The sequence below is a fragment of the Eubalaena glacialis genome, chromosome 13, assembly GCF_028564815.1.
Source record: "Eubalaena glacialis isolate mEubGla1 chromosome 13, mEubGla1.1.hap2.+ XY, whole genome shotgun sequence".
In the NCBI taxonomy this organism is placed as follows: Eukaryota; Metazoa; Chordata; class Mammalia; order Artiodactyla; family Balaenidae; genus Eubalaena; species Eubalaena glacialis.
This window is the reverse complement of record NC_083728.1, coordinates 1970751-1994659: the sequence shown is the minus strand read 5'-3', so window position 1 is coordinate 1994659 and position 23909 is coordinate 1970751. Positions and strand designations below refer to the sequence as shown.

Below are 23909 nucleotides of genomic sequence, written 5' to 3'. Positions count from 1 at the left end.
GGCGAGCAGTGTGCAGGCTCAGCGGGGGGCAAGCGAGGACCATCGGGGGGCCTCATCCCCATCTGGGGAGACCACTAAGACCCCCCCTGACAAGACCGCAACAGGGATGTCACTCCCGCCCCCGATCTCGTGAGAGCCTCAGGGCGGTGGAAACGCACCCTCCGTCCTCTCCCAGACGGCCCCTCCTGTGCCAGCCTCTCTTGCCACAGCTGGGTCACCCAGTGTCGGCTCAGCCCCGCCTCCCCATGGCCACCCCCCACCCCCGCCAACACCATCTCTCCCGAGCGCCCCCCCCCCCCCAGAGTCCCCGTGGCCCCAACCCAGGCTTGTAGGGAAGGTCGACTCTCGAGTCGGCAGGGATCCCTCCTCTGCCCTAAGCCCTCCCGGCCCCCCGGCCCCCGAGCCCTCAGCTCCAGCCACTCTGGCCTCTGCTGCTGCCTCCACCTCCCCCCTCCCCCAGATGCCCCACGGTCCCTGCCGCACACTCCCGCCTGCCCCGCGCCACCTCTCTCCGCGTGCTCCCTGCCCCTTCCAGTTTTCACTTGCTGCCCGGGGCTACGTTCGTTTGGCATCTGTCTCCGACCAGAAGCGGATCCCCAGGGCTGGGGAGGGTCCCCAGGGTTGGAGCTGCCCACACAGGGGCCCCCCTCAGCTGCCCCGGCCACCGCTCCGGACGGCGCAAGCGTGAACATGTCCCCCATCAGAGCCTACGGGACAGGCTGGCTGATGCCTATCCGGGCAGGTGTCTCTTCAGCTCTGGGGACAAGCAGTGAGGGCGGGGGCAGGAAGGAGACCCACCCTACCTGTGTCCATAGCCAGCATGGCCTGCACCTCCCGGACTCGGGCCGCCAGCTGTTCCTTCCTGGCCCGGGCATCGCGGAGCCGGGTCCCGGTGCCCTGGAGGGTGGCCCACGCTGCGGGGCAGGCAGCCTCAGTCCCGAGGAGCCCCCGCCCCCAGGGTACAGGTGCAGCCCATTTCAGTCCTCCCTCCTGACCACGGAGGATTAAGGCTCACACGCACACAGTCAGAGGGAGACATCTGGACACGAGGGCCCTCGGCTCAGGGGGTGGCACTGGCACCCAAGTCTTGGGGCAGCCTCCTGGGCCCACAGCCAAGGCAATTATTCCCATTTTACAGGTGAAATAATGGAGGCTCAGAAAAGCCGAGCCGTTGCTCACAGCCACCAGTGCCCTGAGGTGCTAGCAGCAGAGGGCGCACCCCACTCCCCGCTCCCCACCTGCTCCTCCTCGACGGCCTGGCACGCACACAGCCTGGCACGCACACGGCCCCCAGCCAGGAGAGCAGGAAAACCGTCAGCCGGTCCCCACGTCCCCTTCCCCAGGCCCTTCCACGTCCTGGGGGCCTGTCACGAAGCCAGGGTGGGTGGCGGGCCTTTGCAGAGCTCCCAGGGACGGACTTGCTCGGCAGTGGGGAAAATTCCCACAGAGGGCAGCCGCGACCCTGACTCACACGGTGACGACCCACATGGCCGGAGGATGAGGGTCCCCACAGAGCCCGGACACCCAGCTGGACCCGGCACTCACCAAGGCCCAGCCTCCGCTGCTCCCCAAGGACGGCCTCCTCCAGGGCACTGCTGTCCGCCAGCAGCTCCCGGGCTCGGGGCGCCAGGCCCCGCTGCACGACCACCTGTAGACACAGGAACAGGAGGCAGTTCACACCTGCCCGGTGGAGCTGCAAGGGGACAGGGGCTCCTGCCGGGGCTGTGGGGGGCGTCAGGGCCTCACCGCCCATGTACGGCTCGCCTGCTGCTGCGCCTGGCCGGCGGCACCCTCGGCGGCCCGCACGGCTTGCAGAATGCTGCTGTAGGCGTTGGCGGCCTCGACGGCCCGCTGGATGAAGCGATCCTGGTTGACTCCCTGGATGATGCTGTGAGGGGAAGCGGGGAGGATCCAAGGGTGGGGGTGGGGGGGTCCGCCCACCTCACGGGCCTCCGCCTGCCTGGCTGCCGGGATGGCCTGCCTGGCGGCTCTAGACGCCCGGCCTTGCACCGCCCTGTGTGCCTCTCCTGCTCCCTCCTGCCAACCTGGGCCCCGACTTCCGCCCGGCCCCTGCAGGGACAAATGGCCTCTCCTTCTAAGAGCCCTCGCAGACCAGCTATGCCACCTCCAGGCCCTGGCTGCCGCCCACCCCCCCCCCCCTCCGGGCACCCTCTTTGGGCCCCGCACCTGGAAAGGTTGAGCGCCAGCTGGTCCAGCTGCCACGCGTGGGCCTCGGCGGCCTCCACCAGGTCCACCTTGCTGCTCGCGGGGGAGAAGGCCCGCATCTTCTCGAGCAGTGGCGTCTGGGCCCCATCCAGGCTGGCAGCAAGGCGCTCGTACTCCTGGGGGCGGGTGGGCTTAGGTGGGACCCTCGTCCCCGTCCCCTACTCACCCCTACCTGATCTGGGAATGCCTGCCCGCGCCCAGCGTGCAGCCCTTTGGGAGGGGGTGGTGCTCACCTCCTTGGCCTGGTCCATGCTGCGCAGAAGCTCAGAGAGCCGGACCAGGGTGTCTCTGGCGGCCTGCAGAGTGGCCCCCAGAGTGGCGTTGTCCCGCAACAGCTCCTGTTTCCGTTGCTGGAGACGATGGGGAGTGAGGAGGAGGTGACAGAACAAGGATGAGGCAGGAAAATAAAGGGGTGGGGTGACAGGGTAGCGGATGATGAGTATAAGGGTGAAAGAGGGGAGGGGGAGGGGCAGGGAGGAGGAGGGGGCAGGGCTGTGGGGGCCGGCGGGGCCGGCGGGGCAGGCTCCCTACTAGGGCTTCCTCCAGCCGCTCCTGGTTGTGGCTGTTGAGCTCCTCCGCCTCCCGCGTAGTGCCCACTGCCCTGTTCAGGGCTTCCCGCAGGTCCATGAGTCCGGCCTCGTGCTGGGCCAGCTGGTCTCGGGTGCGTGCTACCAGCGCCTGGTTCCTCTCCCAGCGCCTGGTCAGCTGCTCCTGCACACGGGCCAGCACTGGCCGAGGCCCCGCGTAGGAACGGTCACTTGGGCAGTGGCTCCTGGTGCCTCCCAGTCCCCACCCACCCTCCCAAGCTGATGGGACGCCCCTCCAGGCTGACCTCAGCCCCAGAGCCCCCAGCCGGGTCCTCACCCCTCCCGTCTCCGCCCTACCGGGGCTGACACCACTCACGTCTCTGGGCCTCCCCCAGCTCGGCTTCAGCGGCTGCCCGCGGAACACCCAGGTCACGGGCCTGCATCTCCCGGAGCAGCCGTTCCACCTCGGCCAGTGTCCGGCGCAGCAGCTCACCCGATAGGGCTGAGGCGTTGGCTGGTGACAGGCGGTCCGTCTGGGACTCGAGCTCTGTGTGGGTTTGGGGAGCAGGCTGTCAGGGCCCAGGGCTGGCCTGCTGCCCGGGCACACCTCTGCCCACTAGCTTCCGAGCCAGAAACACCCAGCCGAGCATCTTCAGACAACCCCCATGTAACCGGGCGTGCCCTGGACGGCCCCCAGAGCTCCCGGCTCCAGGCCGCGACTTGCAGGCCTGCCCAGCCCTCTCGCCCACACCCCCTCACCTCCCAGGGCGCCCCCCACCCCGGTATCCCCACCACTGCCGTCTGCTCAGCCTGTGTGTGGGGGGCACTGGCCTGTCTTGCGGGGCCCACCTGCCCTCTCGCTCTGGCCACATGGACCGCCTCGTCCACCTCCCAACCCGGACCTGCTGCTTCCGCGGCTGAGGCCCATCTCCCTGTCTAAACATCCGAACGTGCCAGTTCTTCAAGGCCGAGCCCCCTGGAGGCAGGCCCCTTGCTCTGACTCTCCCTGCCCTGCCCAGGTGGGCCAGCCCCTACCGCTCAGAGCGCGGTCCACAGCCCGGATGGCTGCCAGCAGCGTCTGTGCCCGGCCCAGTGTGGTCTCAGTGCTGCCCAGAAGCTGGCCGGCCTGGGCTTGGGCCCCTGTGGCCTGTGAATGAAGTACCCCATCAGGCCTCGAGCCTGAGCTGAGGGTCAGGGGTGACGCTGGATGGTTTGGGGCCTGGGGAGAGAGGCCTCTTGGGGAGGGGTCTGCTGAAAGGACGAGGTCCCGGGGAAGGGCTTTCCCAGGGGAGGAGCATTCCAGGGGGTGGGTTCTGGGGCAGGGCTCCCCAGGGGCCTGCCTGGCCATCCAGCTGCTGCACGTCCTGCCCGAGGCTTGAGGTCTGTCGTTCTAGCACCTCCAGCTGCTGTGCAGTCTCACGACGGGGGCCAGGGGGTTTCCGGAGCTGGCTCTGCGGGGAGGGGAAGGTGAGAGCCTGCGACCTGGGAAGGGGAGGCTGGGGGGCCGGGCCGGGCCGGGCAGTACCTGCAGGTCGGCGATGGAGGCGTTCAGCCTGTGCAGCCGGGCCCAGACCACGGAGCTGGCATTGACGCCACGCAGCTGCTCCCGGATGGCGGGGAGGAGAGCGCCGGCCCGCTCCAGGTCGTCCAGGAGCAGGACCACACAGTGGTCACACACTGCGAGCAGGGGGCAGGTGGGCGTGGGGTGAGGGGCGGCCCTGAGGCCACCGGGGAGTCATGGGGTCGGCAAGCTAGAAGCGGGTCACTAGGGGTCACGGAGATGGAACGGGGTACTGAGCTGGGCTGAGGGTGACGAGGTTAGTGGGTGTCAGAGGTCAGCGTGGGGGTCTCAGGGTCAACAGGACAGCCGTGGGGTCTCTCAGAAAATTGAGAAGGAGAGCTGGGACCACAGAACTGATCTGGAAGTGGAGGTGAACGTCGGGGTCACCAAGTCAGCATGGCACCGGGACCGGCACCACCCCAGGTGGAGTTGGGAGGGTCGGGGGGGCCGGGTGTGGTCAGGCGGCTGGGGGCAGTGGGGAGGGCAGGGACACACCTTCGCAGTGCACGCCGTGGCCCCCAGGCCCTCCTGGCATGGGCACCTGGTGCTGGTGGCTGCAGGTGTCACAGCGCTCCCCACTGAGCCCCGGGGGGCACGTGCAGTGGCCCGTGTGCACGTCACAGTGGCCGCCCTGGCACTGGCAGCCTGGGGTGGGAGGGGTGGGGTGAGTGGCCGGCTGAGGGCCCTGGGGTACTCGCTGCCCCGAGGTGTCCACCGGCCCGCACTCACGCCTGCAGCCCTGCTCAGGGAGCCCCCAGTGGCCGGGGGCACACTCGCGGCACTGGGGACCCCCAGTCCCTGGCCGGCAGTGGCACTGCCCACTCTGGGGGTGGCACTCGGAGCCCTTGGCAGCTGGTCCACAGGCGCATGGGCGGCAGCCCCCGCAGCCCTCAAAGCCGAAGTGTCCTTCCTGGGGGCACAAACTGCAGTCAGGGCTCTGCACAGCTCTCAAGACCCAGCTTCCTTCAGCCCGGAGAGCCTGCACCTCCAGCCATGACGTCCTGCCCCTACACCCATACCCCACCCCTCTGGCCCCGAGCCCCACCCCTACACCAAGGCCCCTGCCCCTACAGCCACAAACCCCACCCCTACACCAAGGCCCCGCCCCTACAACCACAAAGCCCCACCCCCACACCGAGGCCCCACCCACAAAATCAAGGCCCCACCCCACCCAGGCAGCTCTACCTGACAGTGGTCGCAGCGCTGACCGATCACACCCGCTTTGCACAGGCAATGCCCACTGTGGGGGTCACAGGCCTCCGTCCCACACGGGGAGCAGTCACACCCTGCAGAAGGGTGGCTGTGACAGTAGCCCCGACCCCCCACCCCGGCCTCTTCCCTCCCACCCTGGAAAGCCCTCGCTGGGCTCCTACTCCATCCTGCCCCAAGTGAAGCCCCCAGACCCTCGCTTTTCGTCACCTCCCTGCTCCACCAAGGTCCAGACCATGCAGCCGCCTCACCGGCCCATCGTGCCCGCCTCCCCTGCAGCCTGGGCTCAGCCAGAGGACCTGCCAGAGCCCTCGCGGGGTGCCCTCCCCCAGGAGAGGCCAGAGTCCCCGCATGACCCTCGGCCTGGCCGTGGGGTCGCCCGACCGTGAGTCCTGGGGGCCTGGTCGGGGCCACCCTGGCCATGCGGGGCCCGGCCCGGGACACAGCCTGCTCCGGGGGTACCCCCAGAGGCCCCTCAGCCCCGCCCTCCCTGCCTACGGGTGCAGTTGCCGGGCAGCAGGGCGTTGCCATAGAAGCCGGGGGCGCAGCTCTCGCAGCGGGGCCCGGTGGTGTGGCGCAGGCAGCCGCGGCAGGCGCCTGTCAGGGGGTCGCAGTCGCTGAAGAGCATGTTGGGGTCGCCGTTGCCGCTGCAGTCGCAGGGCTGGCATGAGCTGCCCAGCACCAGGGGGTTCCCAAAGAAGCCGGGTGCGCACCTGGTGGGGCGGGATCAGTGGCTGGTGCTGGCAGGCAACGCAGCGTCCCCGGGGCCACGCACGCAGACCCCGCCCCAGTCAGGCACCCGCCCGCCCAGCTCACCGCTCGCAGGAGGCCCCAGCGTAGCCGGGTTTGCAGAGACACTGGGTGCGGCCACCTCGCAGGATGCAGCCCGTGGCGAAGCTGCGGAGACGGAGGTGGTCGTTACACCCCAGCACGCTCCAGGTGAGCACCAAGTAAGGGGGGGGTTCCCACCTCATGGGCCCACCCTGGATGCCCCGGCCTCCACAGAGGGCAGTGCTGACCCAACCAGGTAGGGGGTGGTGGTATTCCATTCCGGGTCTTTAAGGACTTTGGTCCACCAGTCAACGGTCAGGGCCCTGGAGGGGTTGGCCCAGCTTACTTGTTGGAAGGCACAGCCAGGGGGCAAGGGCAGCTGATGCAGGGGGCCGCAGGGTCCTCAGATCCACCGCGCACGAAGCCGGCCTGGCAGCGCTCGCAGTGGTCACCCTCGGTGTTGTGCTGGCAGCCCTGGGGCAGAGGGGACAGATCAGCACCGACGGCGGAGGCCTCGCTTCCCGCCAGCTCCCCCACCCCGACCCTGCAGGACTCTGCCCACTGCCAGCGGGCGCCCTGCCCAGGGCACCTCCCCTCCCCCAGACCTCAGCGTACCCATAACTACTGACCAAAGGCCCCCTGGCCTTCCCTACTCTGAGCCTCTGGTGGCTGCCCTCCCCTGCGGGGCCCCACTCACCACACAGACACCCGAGCCAGGGAGGCAGCGGTCTGAGTGGCCATGGCACTGACAGGGGACGCAGCGACCCAAAAAGAGACCTTTGACGTCCCGGTAGTAGCCAGGCGCACATTCCTGGGGGCGGGTGGGCATCAGCGGTCAGGAAAGGAGGCGGGGCCAGCCTGGTATGGGGGCAGGCCGGGGACCATGCTCCTGAGCCTGACCGCTGAAGGCACAAAGTCCAGCCCACAAAGCCACGCAGATGCCTCGGCTCAGGGGACCACCTCCTGTTCTCCTCCAAACACCTCTTCCAAGCGGGCGGAGGGAGGGGAGGGGGGTTCGGTGGATGCTGTCTGGGTAAACCGTGGACGTGGGACGCACTGGGCACTGAACAGATGAAGAACAGCTGTGTGCACGGGGGGCTGGGCAGGGGGCAGGTGACAGCGGATTAGCAGACGGATGAGCAAGTGGCCGGCTCAGCCTGTGGCGGGAAGGTCAGCTGCCGGGAGCGTGACACCCAGCTGGCAGGAGGACGGGTGGGGTGAGACGGAGACAGAGGCCAGGCGTGGATGCTCGGGGGAGGGGGGACGTGCGCGCGCGGGGCAGGGTGACCGGTCGGCGGCAGCCCGGCAGCCCGGTGTCTGCCCCCGCCACCTCACCTGGCACGAGTCCCCGCGGTAGTTGGCAGGGCACATGCACAGCTCCACGTTGCTGGCCGGAGGTCCCCCGCCCACCTCGCTGGCCACCTCCAGCGCCACCCTGCGCAGGGAGATGGCCGAGGAGGTCTGTGAGAAGAGGGCGCGGATGTGCAGCTGCTCCAGGCCGGCCAGCACCATCATGAGCTCCTCGCGGGACACGGCGCTGTGGGTCTCCATGTGCCGGAAATTGCCCTGCGCGGCCACGACAGGGCCTCAGTGCAGCCGCCGCAATGGGGCGCAGCAGGAGCCCAGGACAGACCCTCCCGTGGGGGATGGGGACACGCAGGGCACGTGGGGGGGACACGCGGTACAGGTGAGTGATTTCTAATCTGAGAGGCAAAGACTTTAACACACGAAAAGACTAACTGCAAATGAAAAATGAATGACTTGAGTACATCAAATGCAAGAACGTCTGTTCATCAGCAAAGATCTTACAGAAAGACACACAAGCTACAAGAGTACAGACTAAAAGAAGACGATCGCAGCTCTAAAGCCAGGACACAGGGTGAACATCAAGAATAACACGAAACCCCTTGGAAAGGAAATGGACGAAAGACACAAGCTGGTGGCTTGCAGAGGGAACCCCAGGGCCAGGCGTCGGAGGAGCTGCCCACTCGTCAGGGATCAGGGGTTTGCAAGCCCGCACTCGGCCCAGGAGAACTACCCCCACGGGGGACCAGGAAAGAGGCGTGCTGATGAGGGTCCCGCCCCGTCCTGCTCCGGGACCCTGCTTTCTGACACGGAGAGCAGCCCCTGTAGCCTTGGGGGCCAGAGACGACCGCTCACCTCCACCAGCTGCAGCTCCCCGCGGTGAACGTGGCCGGGTGCCGGGTACACTGGCTCCAGGAACGTGATGCTCATCTGGTTGCCCTGGGGAGGCGTGTGGGCGGATGAGGGCTGGGAATCGGGCTGCCCACGGTCCCGGCTCGGCTGTGCCCGCTGCCCGCCCTTGCCAAGACCACCCGGTGGGCCACCTGCAGCACCACGTCTGGCCTGCTCTCCGTGGGGATGAACACGTCTCCCCGCTGGGTCTCTGAGTGCAGTTCGTAGTGGAGGGTCCCGCCGTAGGACGACACCTGGAGGCCGGACAGAGGGATGCGACCTGGCCAGACCCCGTCCACGGGCCCAGAGTCGACGGCTGTAGTTCTAGGCACCCTATCCCTCCCTGGACACCAGCATCCTCACTGCCGGCCCCCCCAGGCCTCCAGGAGGTCCTGGACACCCTCCAGGTGCCCTCCCAGGGGCCAATCGGCCTGCTCACCCGGTCCCCCAGGTAGGAGGGCGGGGCCTGCCAGTACAGCTCGGGGAAGGCCTCAGGCACGCGCCGCAGGTCCGCGCGAAGCAGTGTTGCCTCCGCCTGCCGCTCGTGGGGCACCACCTGCCGGTCACCACTCAGCAGCGTCCAGCCCTCCATGTCCACGAACTGCAAGGCACGCGGGTGGGTAACACAGGCGCATGCCCTCGCGTATCACAGGGCCCCGTCCCACGTCTCAGACCCCCTCCCTGAGTCCCCGCCCGTCCTGCCCGCACACCTCCCGGCGGGCGTAGGCCGAGCTCCGGCAGCGATCCGTGGCCCCGAAGCAGAAGCAGCGGGTGCAGCCTTTGGGGTTGGCAGCGTCCAGGGAGAACGTCCCAAGGCGGCACTGGCCGCATCGCGGGCCCTGCACGTTCTCCTGGGGGCAGGAGGGCACGACAGGGCAGTGTTGGCTGTCACCCCACAACTGGGCTGGCTGGCCCAAAGGTGCCAGGAAGCGCCAACCTCCCAGAGAGAACGAAGGTCCGCTGAGCAGGCAAGACGAGGGACGGGGTGGGGTCGGCAGGTCTGGTCCCAGACCGCCCTCACCTTGCAAGAGCACTGGCCGGTGAGGGGGTCGCACGTTCCAGGTGCAGAGCCTGCTTCGTGGCAGTCGCAGGGGCGGCAGCTGGGGAAGCCGTGGAACCCGGGAGCACATGTGTCACAGCGGCGTCCGGCCACGTTGGGTCTGCACCTGCCATGAGGGTTCAGGAGCTGGCTGGGCCTCTCCTCCACCTGGCCCCTCACACTGACACGAGAGACCAGAGGTGCCCCCCACCAAGGTGGTGCCCCCCTGAGCGCCGGGGACACTACGGGGGTGGGGGGGTGGGTTCAGGGCTCACTGGCAGGTGACCCGGGACTGCCCCGAGGCCATGGGGACCCGCCCCCTGGTGCTCACCTGCACTGGCCGCTGTCCACATCGCAGGTGGGGTCCATGAGCTCCTGGACGCCAGGCCCCGAGCAGTTACACTCCTCACAGCCGACCAGGGGGTGGCAGCCAAAGGTCTGGGGCTGGCAGACGATGCAGTCGGGCGGGACGGTGCGCGGCGGGCAGATGCACTGGCCCGTGAGCTCGTCACAGAGGCGGCCGCTGCAGTCACAGGCTGTGGGGCGCGTGCACAGGCCCCGGTCAGGGGACCCGACGGCAGACCTGGGGACACTGCATGGGGGGGGCTGGAGAGGCCACCCTACCCCCAGCCTGGTTCTACCCAGCTCCGGGCCCCAAGCCCCAGGCAGCTCCTCTGACGTGGCGTCAGCTGGTCAGAACTGCTGTCTAGTGCCCGGAACCTCCTGGACAACCCTGTAAGGCCCGGGCTGTCGCAGACAGGACGCGGCAGGGCTGGTCCACCAGGCTCCAGGACGTGGTCCTGACCACTGTTTCCTGGAGGCACCCCCCGGCGCTCCCGTGGACTGGGGTACTCACGCCTGCAGCTGGGGAAGCCCCAGTAGCCAGTGGCACAGCGGGAGCAGTCACGGCCTATGACGTGGGCGCGGCAGGGACACTGGCCCCCAAAGGGCTCACACGTGGGGCCCACGGCGCCCACCTCGTGGCAGCTGCACGGCCGAGCCCCGTTGTTATAGAAGAGGGAGAGGGAGGCGGCGGCGTTGCGGCAGAAGGACGACGAGCTGGAGGAGCTGCGGTGAGGGCGGGTGGTGAGGCCAGCTCCCAGCCCGGCCCCTACCCTGCTGCCCCCGGCCCCGAGCCCGGCCCACCTGACGTGGTAACCGTGGGTGGCGCACTGGCTGATGAAGTCGTAGGATTTGTCCAGGGGCTCCTCCTGGAAGTAGCTGGGGCTGTAGGCGTCTTCGGGGACCACCAGCACGTACTCCTAGAGCATCAAGGCCTGGTCACCTTCCCGCGGGCCCAGCGAAGAGTCCAGGTCGGGGGTGGGTGCCGGAGCCCCCTGGCAGGGGCCAACGCCAGGGCTTCTCTGCCACAGGCCAGGGTCTGGCCGGGCAGCTAAGACAGCGGTGGTGACATCACACCCTGGTCCGGGGCCCCAGCCAGGCTGCCAGGTGCCGGGTCCCTCCCGGGGCCACTCAGAGGGGAGGCCAGCCTCTGTGGCCAAACGGAAGCTTGGGGAGTGCGAGGAGGGGCCCAAGCTCCTGGCGCCCCGTCCATCCCTTTTTGCCGGACGCCTCCCTCTCCAGGAAGGCCACTCTGACCAGCAGGGCCCCAGGGAGCTGCTGGGCAACATCTTGGCCCTTGGACCCCTCAGGAGCCTCTCGTGACGGGCCTGGAGGTCCCCAGAGGCTGCCGCCCCTGGCACCTAGCTCGGGGTTGGGCCGCGGCAAGCAGGGTACACACTGGCAGAGCGACCAACAGCGGTACGACGGGTGGAGGACGGCTACCAGCCCGAGGACTCACCAGCCAGAGCCAGCGGCCCTCGGGCACACGCACGGTCACAGCGAGCTCACTGTCGGTCACGTCCAGGATGGCCCGGCCCTCACACACCACCAGGGCACGGCAGCCGTAGGCGTGCGGGCAGAAGCTGGCGTCGGCGTGGCCTGGAGGTGAGGAAAGGCAGGTCAGTGCCCCCAGCACACGCACAGCACCCCGCCCCACGGCCTCACGGCCTCACCCCGGGCTTGGGACACTCCTGGAGTCACCAGGGAGGAGAGGATCCCAACGGCAGCACCCACCACCGAGGACCGTGCATCCCTGAACAAGACACGCGTGTGTGACCCGCCCAGAGACCCACGTGGCTGGGCCCACTCGTGCTACGTGAATCGGCTGTGGTCACACATGAGGCCCCACGAGGCGCAGGTCCCCGGGCTCGTCAGAGCAGAATGAAATAGACGTGTGCGGACCCGGGTCCCACAGCGAGCCCTCGATCACCCGAGCGCAGGACGGGGTGAACTTTGAGTCACAACACAGATGTGAGGGGCAGGGCCTGCCACCCACAGTTGGCCCTGGGGCACCTCATGTGAGAGCTGAGGGCAGGATGGGGCACATGGCCCTGTCACAGCCAGGCAGCGGGCACCGAGCCACGGCCCCTGTGAGCTGTGGACCCAGCACGCGCCCCATCCACGTCACGTGTGGTATCACGCGAGGGGCCGTGTGGACGAGACCCCCGAGAGCCTCCTTGCCCCGGGGTCCGCCCCTCTGCTTACCCTGCCAGACACGACCCCCGTTGATGAGGACCTCCACAGCGAAGGCGGGGTGGGCCGGCTGGTAGCCGTGCAGCAGGAAGGCGTAGCGGCCCAGGGCGGGCACGTGGGTGGTGAAGACCACGGTGCCCTGCGCCGGGGGGAGCAGCTCCGGTGAGTGGGCAGAGATGCAGGGGTACCAGGGGCTGCAAGTCCTACCCCAGCACCCCCCGGCCCCTCCCGGCCCCGGCCCGCACCTGGGGGTGGCGCAGCAGGGTAGGCTCCACGTCGGGGTCCGCAGCGGTGGGGGGCCGGGGCTGGGGCCCGGGCGGGGGCGCGTCCGGCGTGAGCTCCCGAGAGCGGGTCAGCGGGAGGCCGGGCGGCAGCGGCAGCACCTGGCAGGCCCTGAGCACCACAGGCTGTGGCGGCTTCGGGAAGCGGGAGGGCAGGCAGTCGGCACTGGGGGGTGGGGAACACAGGGGTGAGTCGCCGAGTCCCGGCCACCGCCCTGCTGCCGCTCTGGGCTCCCGCCCCCAGCCCCACTACCTGCTGGGGCTGAAGGCGCCGTGACTGCTGATGCAGCGGACGCGGGGCTCCACGAACTCTGAGCTGAAGGTCTCCGCGGGCACCAGGGTGACACTGTGCTGCAGGCAGGGGACAGGTGTGGGTGTGGCGGCAGGAGCGGCCCATCCGCACCCAGGCCGGTCCTGCTCTCTGCAGCCCTCGGCTGTGGATTCTGGGCCTGGAGCACCTCCCAGCTCCCCCCGAGGCCACTCCTCCTCCCACTGCACCCCACCGCCGTCTGTGGTCATAGGGCCGGGGGCCCGGCACAGGCAGGCACTCAGCGAGCGGGGACTCGTGAGCAGGCATCTCCGTCCTGTACCGCCTACCACGGCGAAGAAACGTGTGTGACAGATGCGGTAAAACATGGTATCTCAGGGTGTCTAGAAAAACCCGACAGCGAAGACAGAATACCGCGTGACCACAGCGACAGCTCCATCCTTCCCCGCCATGGCGTCGGCCAAAGAGGCAGCGCAAAGGAACACCTGTGTGACTCCAATTATAGAAAGTTCCGGAACAGGCAAACTAGGCGGTGCTGTCAGTGTCTGGAGGCGGTTACCCCGGTGGGGGTGGGGGCCTGAGTGGCGTCGGGGGTGGGGCCATGTTGCTTCCTGGCCTGGGTACTGGGCTGTGGGTACAGCTCCATGGAGAGTCTAAAGTGTCCCAGCCCACGACTACAGCGCCGCGTGTGCATGAGGACAGAACCGTGGGGGTTGCGACGTCGAAAAATTAGGAGGAAGCAACGTAGCATGTGTTACTTAGCAACGTGGAAGAAACGGACTGCTCCGGAAAGTAGAATGAGAAGACGCGCAGATGGGGCATGCGATTACGCTTTGTTGTTGCAAGTCTGTTTTCAATATTTGACGCTTTCATAAAAATATGTGCATATGATACTCTGATAAAACTTTTAAAGGCCAAGGGAAACATGACAGTGAGACTAGGTAATACTCTGATGAGAACAACGTCATCCATTTTGTCACTTATTGAATAAACACGTATGCTTGGTTCCGGGCATCAAACTAACGATTAATATTGCCCAGAATGTTTAGCCTTGGGATTTAATTTTCAACTCTGTGAAGTTGACACAGAAGTAAGCTACAGGCTTCCCTGGTGGTGCAGTGGTTAAGAATCCGCCTGCCAATGCAGGCGTCATGGGTTTGATCCCTGGTCCGGGAAGATCCCACATGCCGCAGAGCAACTAAGCCCGTGCGCCACAACTACTGAGCCCACATGCCACAACTACTGAAGCCCGCGTGCCTAGAGCCCATGCTCCACAACAAGAGAAGCCACCGCAATGAGAAGCCCGCGCACCGCAACGAACAGTAGCCCCCGCTCGCCGCAACTAGAGAAAGCCACCGCAATGAGAAGCCCGCGCACCGCAACGAACAGTAGCCCCCGCTCGCCGCAACTAGAGAAAGCCCACGTGCAGCAACGAAAACCCAATACAGCCAAAAATAAATAAACAAATTAATGAATTAAAAAAAAAAAAAAAAAGCAAGTTACCACGACGACAGTGAATCCCAAGCTTCAGAACCCACGCTGTGTGGACCCCTTCCTAATTCGGGTCCACAAGGTGTTGTGTTTTTGTAAATTATACCAAAAAGCAGCCTTTCGTTAAGATTGTTCTTCCTTCTCTGCCTCCAGCGCATCACAGCCCTCTTATGTGACCGTGAGCATTATTTATAAACAAATTTACATTTCATACCCACAGGGAAAAACCCCTGCAGGAGGAGGGTTCTGGAAGAACCTCCACCCGATGTGAGCTGAAGATGGCACTGGTGATGGGTACCCAGGCTCATCACATTCTTCTACTTTCGCGTGTGTTTAAAATCTTCGGAAAGACCTAACCCCCCAGTGGGGTCCTGGGGCCCGTGCAGGTGAGGGGGTCGGGGCCTTACCAGGAAGAATCGTGCCTGCTCGGCCGTGAGCCGGACGCTGGCCTCCGTGTCCAGGTGGAAGACCGTCAGATGGTGCTGGGCATCCAGGGCGGTGCCCCGGCACAGGGTGCTGGGGGACGGGCAGGGGTGGTCAGTGGGTAGGGCAGCCCTGGAGCCCGGAGCCCTCCACCGGCCCCCCAGGCGTGAATCCTCTCCCCACTCCCCAGACACCTGTATGAGCAGGGGTGGAGGGTGAGCGCCCCCTGCTGGGGGGCCCGCCGGGGGGTGTGCACGGCCACGTCCACCTCCTGGCGGGCGTCCTCATTAGCGTACTCCACCACCAGGGCATAGGGGCCTGGCTGCGTCACCGCCACCTGAAGCTGGACGTCCACCTGGGGGGACAGGGCGAGGTGAGGCCCCCGCCCCAGCACCCCACCTAGAGAACAGGACGCTCCTGAACACGGCCTTTCCCATCCCCTCCCCGCACAGCCTCGTCCCCCACCTCAGGGCCTGTGTGCCCGCCGTCCCTGCTGCCTGGGGCACTCCCGCAGCCACTCGGCTTCCAACCTCCGCTCGCTCCGAGCCCCCCCTGCCCACCCGTGGCCCGCCAGCTTCATCACTGTAGAGTGTCCGGTGCCTGAAGTGAACCAGCGACCTGCCACCTCCTCACAATAAGCTGGACGGCTGGGCCATCTGTACCCTGTGTACGGATGAGGCCCCGAGGCACTGACTCCCAAGGTCAGAGCCCCAGAAGGCAGCGGGTGCTGCCCGAGCCGGCAGCCTGGCCTTGGGCACCCAGCTGTGCCGCCCATGCTCTGCCCGCCATCACTCTTGCTCTGCGCCTGGGTCCTGTCACTGCAACGTGGACTCTCCCTCCCCCCAGGCCATGGGCACGTCTCCCCAAGTCTTGACCCCGCCCACCCCCGTGGGGTCCCGGGGACACGCACATCTGCGCCCTGGCAGGCGACCAGCAGCGGGTGAGCGGGGCTGAGCTGCTCCGTGAGGCAGGGCCGGGGTAAGCTGTTGCCATGGCGACACAGGGCCTCAGGCCCAGCGGCGGAGGGGAAGCCGTCCAGGGGCAGGTGGGTGTAGAGGAGGCAGCTGGGGGGGGCGCACAGTCTGGTCAGCACGGGGCAGGTGGCCTGAGCACAGCGAGGGTCAGGCCCGCCCCCTCCCCCACCGGCCGGCCCTCACTGGTCCCCGGAGCGCTGCGCGTCGGGCCGGAACGTGCAGGGCTCAGTCACCCGCAGCTGCAGGAGGGCCGCCTCGTAGTAGGCGCTGGGCAGGAGAGCCACGTAGTCCTGGGGGGCGGCGGGGAGGTTAGGTGCCGTGGCCCCCGCCCCGCGCCCTGCCCCAGCCCGCTCAGCCCCGCCTCACCAGGAGCACCCCCTCGGCCTCCACGAGCAGGGCCCAGGCGCCGGGGTTCAGCACGAAGGGCTCCCCGAAGCCCCTCTGGGGCACGGTGACGAAGGCAGGCTCCGTGCTGGGCGGGAAGGCCACGGGCTGGCTCTGCTCTGTGCCTGGGGGCGGGGACGGCAAGCCTCCTGGACGCAGCATGGCCACCCAGGCCGCACCTCCCACAGGGCCAGCGGGAAGGGCTGGGCCTCCCACCCACGTGCGGGGACGAGGTGGGGCTGGCTGGGGCGAGGCGTGAGTGGGGTGGGGCCCAGAGGGTAGCCCCCCGCACTCACAGTTGGCGCAGGTGGCAAACTTGCCCTGGTCGCGCACAGAGACCCGCCCGCTCACGCTCGCGGGCCCGCGGTTGACGTATCGGAAGACCAGTCGGAAGAGGTCAGGGGAGGCCACGTTCAGCCTTGCCACGATCCTGGGCTGCGGTGGGTACGGGTGGGCGTGGGAAGTCGGGGCTGCTCCTCCCTGGCCATTCCCGGCCCGGCCCTGCCACCTCAGGGGCCTGCCCACCCACTCCGCTGGCCCCAGAATGGGGCAGCACCGCACCCACCTGGATGGGTGCCATCTGCGCATAGCCCCTCCAGCTGAAGCTCTCGAACTCGAGAGGGTTGAAGCCGAAGCGCACGGCGTGGCCCTCGGGCGTGGCCGCCTCCTCCAGCTCCAGGCGCAGCTGGTGCAGGTCGGGAAGGTAGTGGTCCTGCGCCGGCCTGGCCACGGCAGGGCCGGTCAGGGCAGCTGGCATCCGGTCTGGGCAGGGCGGGCACTGGCTCTGCCCGCTCACCAGGGTCCCCAGGGAGAAGCCCGGGGGACAAGCTGCCGCCCCAGCCCCCTGCCCGCCCGCCCAGCCGGGGCGGGGGCACCCACTTGCTGCAGGTGGGGCCCTGGGTGCTGGGGCGGCACAGGCAGGCGCCTGTCCTCGGCTCACAGCCCTGTCCCAGAGCTCCGCCAACGTCGCACCGGCAGCCTGCGGTGGGAGGGAGCAAGTCAATGCGGCCCGGCCCCCACCCGGCCTCAGTGCTCCACCCACCCTCTGCCAAGAGCGGCTCGGCTGGGAGGCCGCCTCACCTCCCCCAGGGGCTGCCTGGGTCCCTGGACAACAGAGGCTCTGAGTCCAGGGGCAAGGGCCCTGGGATCGGTCAGTGACGCCTGCCGCCAGGGGCAAGGGATGGAGGGGAGGAGCACTGAGGGGTGAAACCTGCCTCCTCACTCCCATGCCTAGCACGGGTCTGGCCGGGCATCTAGAAGCAGCTCGGCAAGTGCCATGCCGTGCCCAGGCCCTGGCTGGGTCCCTGCCCCATCTGTCCCTCTCTGGGCCTCAGCATCCCCCAGGATGTGGTCCGAGGGCCGCGTAAGCGGCTGCTTACCACGGCAGCCGAAGTAGTCGGCCTGATCCAGCCCGAAGAAGCCATCCTTGCAGGCCGCGCAGGTGTGGCCGCACACATGGGGCTTGCAGAAGCACTGGCCGTTGCCCTGGGGGCCAAGGGAGAAGGTGGGACCAGGCAGGGGAGGGTCCCTACATGCGGCTCCCACAGCCCCCAATATCTGGGCCCTCAGACTCACCGGCTGGCACTCAGCAGCTCCACCCACTGTGCCCCTGGGGTCACAGCTGCAGCCTGGGGGAGGGGCAGAGTGGGCCTGAGAGCAGAGCAGGGGGCAGGAGGCCCTGGACTCCATCCCCGCGCCGGATCTGTGGAGCCAGCCCTCCCCCTCCACAGGGGTCTCTCCCAGCACCCCGACACCCACTCCGGGCAGACTCACGGGTGCAGCCCTCAGGGTTGCTAGGACTCAGCCCCCAGAACCCAGGTTTACAGCGATCGCAGCTCGGCCCCTCCACGTGAGCCCGGCACCTACAGGGGATGTGTGCCTGGGAAAGGATGAGACTGAGGGTCAGAGTGCGTCCCTGCCCTCCTACCCGCAAACCCTCAACCCTGGAGCCCTGTCCCATCTCTGGCATGACCCTGCAGTGAGGACAGAGGAGCAGCCAAGCGAACAAATGGGCTCTGAGGTTGCCATGGCAACCGAGCAGCTGAGGAAGTGATGGTCCCTCTGGAAGTGATGGTCTCAGCCCCAGAGGGCTGACCTGGGCTCACCTCAGGAAGATCATGATCGGCTGGGGCCAGGCCAGCAGGGTGGCAGGAGCCAGCTGTGGAGAGATGCCCCGGCCACCGTCATTACTCGGTCACTGACCCTGACGGCCAAGGGCTTCCCCAGGCCTGGCCAGGACCCGAGGCTCCATGGGAGCCAACACACACGCCTCCCACACGTGTGAACAGGCAAGAAACTACGTGTGCCTACATGCCCTGGTCCCCCACCACACAGCACGTGATTATGAACACACAATGAGTACACACAACAGGCACACACGTGTGAACAGTCATGTGAGCACACATGCACAAAGCACGTGAACAAGCATGAACCGACACACAGCACATGACCACATGCGAGTAAACAGGCACATCCAAAAACCATGTGGAGATATGCGTGGACATTCACAGCACGTGAACGCACATGCACAACACACGGACACTCGTGACCGCAGCACGTGAACCATATGAACACACGCGCGCGCACACAGAGCACAGGGACAGTCATGGGAACATGCAGCACATGACATGCACAGCACCCAACAAACACACACGGCACCAGCCTCACCTTCGCAATAGGGGAAGTTGTAGGCACCGGGCACACACATGTCACAGCGCAGCCCCGTCACTCGGGGTCGGCAGCTGCACTGCCCGCTGTGGGGGTCGCAGGCTGTGTGCAGGGAGCCTTCGGGGGAGCAGTGGCAGGCTGGGGGAGAGGGGAGGAGAGCGGGGTGTGAGCACGCAGTGGGCACACGCCCTCCCCCGCCCCCCCTCCCGCCAGGGCACTCACGGGCACAGTCGGGGAAGCCGTGGAAGCCTGGGCTGCACTCCTGGCAGGTGGCACCCGCGTAGCTGGGGTGGCAGCGGCACACCCCGCCCGCCCCACACAGCTGGTCCAGGGCACCCCGGGGGTCGCAGGCGCAGGCTGCAGAGGACTCGGGGTCAGGCTCTGGGGGCCTGCGGGTGGCCCTCCCACCCCGTCCGGGGCCCCTGAGGCCCTCTGCTCACCGTGGCACTCGGGGTAGCTGTGGTGGCCCGGGCGGCAGCGGTCACAGCGGGGGCCGTCAAACTCGGGTCGGCACGGGCAGCGGCCAGCGTCATCGCAGCCCTCGGGCAGGGTCCCCGTGGGGCTGCAGCCACACACTGCGGGGCCGAGAGGCGCACGGGGTCCTGAGCCAGGCAGGCCAGGACCACGGTCCCCCTCCCACCCCCCACCGGGGGCGCTGCGCTCACGCTGGCAGAGGGGGAAGTGGAAGTAGCCAGGGGCACAGCGGTCGCACGCCGCCCCCTCGAATCCCGTCCGGCACGTGCACTGGCCCGAGTCGCGGTCACAGGTTCCGTCCACCACGCCGGGGCTGGAGCACGGGCAGGCTGCAGGGAGGAGGTGGTCACAGAGGGGCTGGGCTCCTGGGGTCCACGAGGGGACGGGGACGGGGACGGGGACGGAGCTGGACTCACGCTGGCAGCCCGGCCCGTAGAAGCCCGGGGCGCAGAGCTCACAGTGCGTGCCCTGGAAGCTGGGTTTGCACACGCAGCGCCCCACCCGTGGGTCCTTCCGGCAGGCGTTGCCCTGGGTCCCGGCGGCGCTGCAGTCACAGTCTGTGGGGGGGTGGGGGGGGAGGAGTCTCAGAGGCCCTGTGGACCCCAGCCACCCACTCTCCCCCCCAAAAAAACCTCCCTTCTCCACAAAACTCCTTTCCTTACACTTGACACTGCACTCATGTGAAACTAAAAAGACTAAAAATCCCAACAAGGGAAAGCTGATGTTTTGGGAAAACAGTGGCATGCGGTGAAATCAGGACCACTACACATAATTAGTTGTGCATAATGTAGAAACCAAGCCAACTGCAGGCATTGACACAACCAGAGAAAATGCAAAAAAATCATAACAAGGTGAAAAGAAAATTCTACTCTTTATAAATAATTCTGGGGATTAGGAATAAGAAAGAAAAAGTGTGCTAAAAGTCGTAACTGATGCACAGAAAGGGGTAATACTATTTAATTTTTTTACTGACATGGAATAATGGTTCAGTATTTGTCAAAGCATAAGGGTAACCTCGGGCCAGACCAGAAGACAGAAACAGAACTTGCAAACCCTTGGAGAAGAAAACACAAACCAACCAAAACACGTTTTGTTGGTAAATCCAGCAAAAGTCGGGAAAGGAAAAATTTAAGCAGAATGCGAGAAATGATACAACTGGGGCAGCTGTGAGCCCAAATTGACAGCAGCCACAGTCCCTCTGCCAGGCCACATCTCCTCTCACGAGATAAACCCAAAGGCATCGGTTAGACTCTTGAAGGAGAATCCAGTCATGTCCTTCTGAAAGATTGCACCTTGAACCAAGGATTTGGACAGGAAACAAAGAGCTTCCAGAAGGGAGAGTGGGTGGCACAGTCACAGAGAAGGGGAGCATGGAGCGTGGTGAGCCCAAGGCACAAGCATTCATGGAGACAAAGAGGGATGTTGTGTGTTGAGAAAAAGGACTTGCCCCAAGAAATGCAGCATGCGCAAAGCTCGAAGAGCAGGATACATATGGTCCAGGGGTGCTGAAAACCAAAACTATTGTAATTGGGAGGAGAATTTGGCAAAACTATTGTCATAGAAAAACTGAATACACTATTCCCAGAATGTGACAAAAATTAACAGCAGAGTGGGTTTGGACTTGCCTGGTGGTGCAGTGGTTAAGAATCCACCTGCCAGTGCAGGGGACATGGGTTCAATCCCTGGTCTGGGAAGATCCCACATGCCGCGGAGCAACTAAGCCCAACTACTGAGCCTGCGCTCTAGAGCCCAAGTGCTGAAACTACTGAGCCTGCGTGCTGCAACCACTGAAACCCGTGCGCCTAGAGCCTGTGCTCCGCAACGAGAAGCCACCGCAGCGAGAGAGAAGCCCACGCACCACAACGAAGAGAAGCCCACACGCCACAACTAGAGAAAGCCTATGCACAGCAATGAAGACCCAATGCCGCCAAAAATAAATACATAAAATTTAAAAAAATAATAATTAAAAATAAATAAATAAAATCTGACCATGATGCAGTAAAACTAGGACTGAACCATCAAAAAAAGGATGGAATGGAAACCTAACCACCTGAAATGACAAACGCTGTTCTAAACAACTCGGATCAAAAGGAAAATGATGCTAACACATATATATGGAATCTAAGGAAAAAAAAAAAAGGTCATGAAGAACCTAGTGGCAAGACGGGAATAAAGACACAGACCTACTAGAGAATGGACTTGAGGATATGGGGAGGGGGAGGGGTAAGATGTGACAGGGTGAGAGAGTGGCATGGACATATATACACTACCAAATGTAAAACAGATAGCTAGTGGGAAGCAGCCGCATAGCACAGGGAGATCAGCTCGGTGGTTTGTGACCACCTAGAGGGGTGGGATAGGGAGGGTGGGAGGGAGGGAGACGCAAGAGGGAAGAGATATGGGAACATATGTATATGTATAACTGATTCACTCTGTTATAAAGCAGAAACTAACACACCATTGTAAAGCAATTATACTCCAATAAAGATGTTAAAAAAAAAAAAAAAGGAAAATGAAAACTGAAATGATACACTGTTTAGAAAGGTACAGCTGTGAGAACCCAGCATATCAACCCTATGGGACAGCTAGCCAAAGCTACACTCTGAAGCAAATTTATAGCTTTAACCCAGGGTTTCTCAACCTTGGCACCAGTAACATTCTGGCCTGGATAACTCTTTATTGTGCGGATGGGGGCTGTCCTGTGCACTGTAGGATATTTAGCACAATCCCTGGCCCCCACCCACTAGGTGACAGTGGCATCCCCCAGTTATAAGAACCAAAGAAGTCTCCAGACATTTTCCTGCAGAATAAAATCACCCCTGATTGAGAGAAAACACTTTAAACCTCTTGTGGATAATTAAGAGAGACTAAAAATAATAATTAATTCAAGAAGCTATAAAAATAATAAATCAAAAAATGTACAGAAAGACAAATACTGTATGATCTCACTTATATGCAGAATCTTAAACCCCCCGCCTCCCCTCCCAAAAAACACACACACACACAATCAAGTTCATGGATATAGAAAACCGATTGGTAGTTGCCAGAGGTGGGGATTGGGGGTTTGGTGAAATGGGTGAAGGGTGTCAAAAGGTGCAAACTTCCAGGTATAAAATAAACAAGTCATGGCGATGTAATGTACAGCAATGGTGGCAGTAATTAATAATAATGTGCTGCATAATTCAAAGTTGCTAAGAGATTAGATCTTCAAAGCACTCATCATGAGAAAAAAACAGTAACTATGTGTGGTGGCAGATGTTAACTAGACTTTCTGTGGTGATCATTTCACAATATATAAAAATACCAAATCGTGGTGTTATATACCTGAAACTAATATAATAACGTATGCCAGTTATACTGCAATGAATAAAAGAAAGAAAGATGGTTTTAGTTCAAAATTTTCTATATTAGGACTTCCCTGATTGCGCAGTGGTTAAGAATCCACCTGCCAATGCAGGGGACACGGGTTGCAGCCCTGGTCCGGGAAGATCCCACATGCTGCAGAGCGACTAAGCCCATGCGCCAAAACTACTGAGCCTGTGCCCTCGAGCCCGCGAGCCACAACTACTAAGCCCGCTCACCTAGAGCCTGTGCTCTGCAACAAGAGAAGCCACCACAATGAGAAGCCCGCACACCACAACGCAGAGTAGCCCCCACTCGCCGCAACTAGAGAAAGCCCGCACACAGCAACAAAGACCTAACGCAGCCAAAAAAGAAATTAATTTAAAAAAAAAATCTTAGAAAAAAATTTTTTTTTCCGTATTAGGAAGTAAAATCTCTCTCCCAAACTAAACAGAGAAAAACTCCAGCAGGTCTTATCAATAAGCTGCACTTTGAGAACACCAATAAACTCAACAAACTTCTGTTAGGTGTAATAAAGGTAGGAAAGAAAAGAAAGAAGAAAATAAAAATAGACAAAAGGAATGAAAGGAAATTTAAAAATCATGTACAGAATGTCGTGCATAACTTTATGCCAATACCTTTTAAAATCCAAATGACAAACAATTTGCTAAGAAAATATAAATAATCAAAACTGATTTACAATGACGTAGAAAATAAACACACATAATAAAAGAAAACCATCATCTAAGCTCTCCATGGGAAAACAGGTATCAGGACCAGATGGTTTTTTAAGTAACTTCTAACAAGCTTTTAAGAAACTGATAATTCCTGTGATTTTTAAAAAAATAAATTTATTTATTTATTTGTTTATTTTTGGCTGCATTGCGTCTTTGTTGCTGCACGTGGGCTTTCTCTAGTTGTGGCGAGTGGAGGCTACTCTTTGTTGTGGTGCATGGGCTTCTCATTGTGGTGGCTTCTCTTGTTGCAGAGCACGGGCTCTAGGCGTATGGGCTTCAGTCGTTGTGGCAGGCGGGCTCAGTAGTTGTGGCTCGCAGGCTCTAGAGCGCAGACTCAGTAGTTGTGGCGCACGGGCTTAGTTGCTCCGCGGCATGGGGGCTCTTCTCGGACCAGGGCTCGAACCCATGTCCCCTGCATTGGCAGGTGGATTCTTAACCACTGCACCATCAGGGAAGCCCGATAATTCCTGTGATTTTTAAACTGCTCTGGAGCATAACAAAGTATGGATTGTTTTTCAAGTATTCTACAAGATGAATTACAAAACCAAAACAAGATAGTACCAAAAAAATAACAAGAAGGCTTTCACCCAGCCTCACTCACAAATATAGACACAAAATGTTTATGTTCAATGCTGGGTCCACAGTAGGAAGGATATTAGTAGAATTCATCCTACGGTTCACAGATTAAAAGTGAAATGCCGCACCAGCACAATTACCGAGTGCTCACCAAGGGCCAGTGGAGAAAGGAGGGATTTTCAACAGTTTATACCAGGGATTGGCAAACTTCAGTCCAAGGCGCCTGTG

General features: G+C 63.2%; 1 protein-coding gene across 1 annotated transcript in view; it reads right to left on the bottom strand.

The window, feature by feature from the left end:
* Positions 1-23909, bottom strand: part of LAMA5 (laminin subunit alpha 5) — a 52682-nt gene that overhangs the window by 5755 nt on the left and 23018 nt on the right. The window contains exons 12-58 of the mRNA XM_061207758.1: positions 19443-19583; positions 19218-19355; positions 18993-19127; positions 18775-18909; positions 18553-18690; positions 17991-18043; positions 17659-17764; positions 17461-17513; positions 17265-17370; positions 16765-16864; positions 16451-16607; positions 16182-16320; positions 15868-16010; positions 15685-15791; positions 15438-15591; positions 14722-14882; positions 14512-14620; positions 12599-12696; positions 12310-12511; positions 12077-12203; positions 11331-11470; positions 10676-10791; positions 10386-10597; positions 9861-10065; positions 9512-9656; positions 9201-9341; positions 8930-9091; positions 8643-8744; positions 8455-8538; positions 7630-7860; positions 6992-7105; positions 6641-6768; positions 6340-6420; positions 6022-6236; positions 5500-5600; positions 5044-5224; positions 4810-4959; positions 4279-4430; positions 4094-4204; positions 3789-3900; positions 3130-3300; positions 2758-2954; positions 2460-2576; positions 2188-2342; positions 1747-1888; positions 1546-1648; positions 804-914 (exon numbers count right to left, since the gene is read on the bottom strand). Of these exons, the coding sequence (XP_061063741.1) occupies positions 804-914; positions 1546-1648; positions 1747-1888; positions 2188-2342; positions 2460-2576; positions 2758-2954; positions 3130-3300; positions 3789-3900; positions 4094-4204; positions 4279-4430; positions 4810-4959; positions 5044-5224; positions 5500-5600; positions 6022-6236; positions 6340-6420; positions 6641-6768; positions 6992-7105; positions 7630-7860; positions 8455-8538; positions 8643-8744; positions 8930-9091; positions 9201-9341; positions 9512-9656; positions 9861-10065; positions 10386-10597; positions 10676-10791; positions 11331-11470; positions 12077-12203; positions 12310-12511; positions 12599-12696; positions 14512-14620; positions 14722-14882; positions 15438-15591; positions 15685-15791; positions 15868-16010; positions 16182-16320; positions 16451-16607; positions 16765-16864; positions 17265-17370; positions 17461-17513; positions 17659-17764; positions 17991-18043; positions 18553-18690; positions 18775-18909; positions 18993-19127; positions 19218-19355; positions 19443-19583 (6381 nt within the window). The remainder of the gene's footprint in view (positions 1-803; positions 915-1545; positions 1649-1746; positions 1889-2187; positions 2343-2459; positions 2577-2757; positions 2955-3129; positions 3301-3788; positions 3901-4093; positions 4205-4278; positions 4431-4809; positions 4960-5043; positions 5225-5499; positions 5601-6021; positions 6237-6339; positions 6421-6640; positions 6769-6991; positions 7106-7629; positions 7861-8454; positions 8539-8642; positions 8745-8929; positions 9092-9200; positions 9342-9511; positions 9657-9860; positions 10066-10385; positions 10598-10675; positions 10792-11330; positions 11471-12076; positions 12204-12309; positions 12512-12598; positions 12697-14511; positions 14621-14721; positions 14883-15437; positions 15592-15684; positions 15792-15867; positions 16011-16181; positions 16321-16450; positions 16608-16764; positions 16865-17264; positions 17371-17460; positions 17514-17658; positions 17765-17990; positions 18044-18552; positions 18691-18774; positions 18910-18992; positions 19128-19217; positions 19356-19442; positions 19584-23909) is intronic.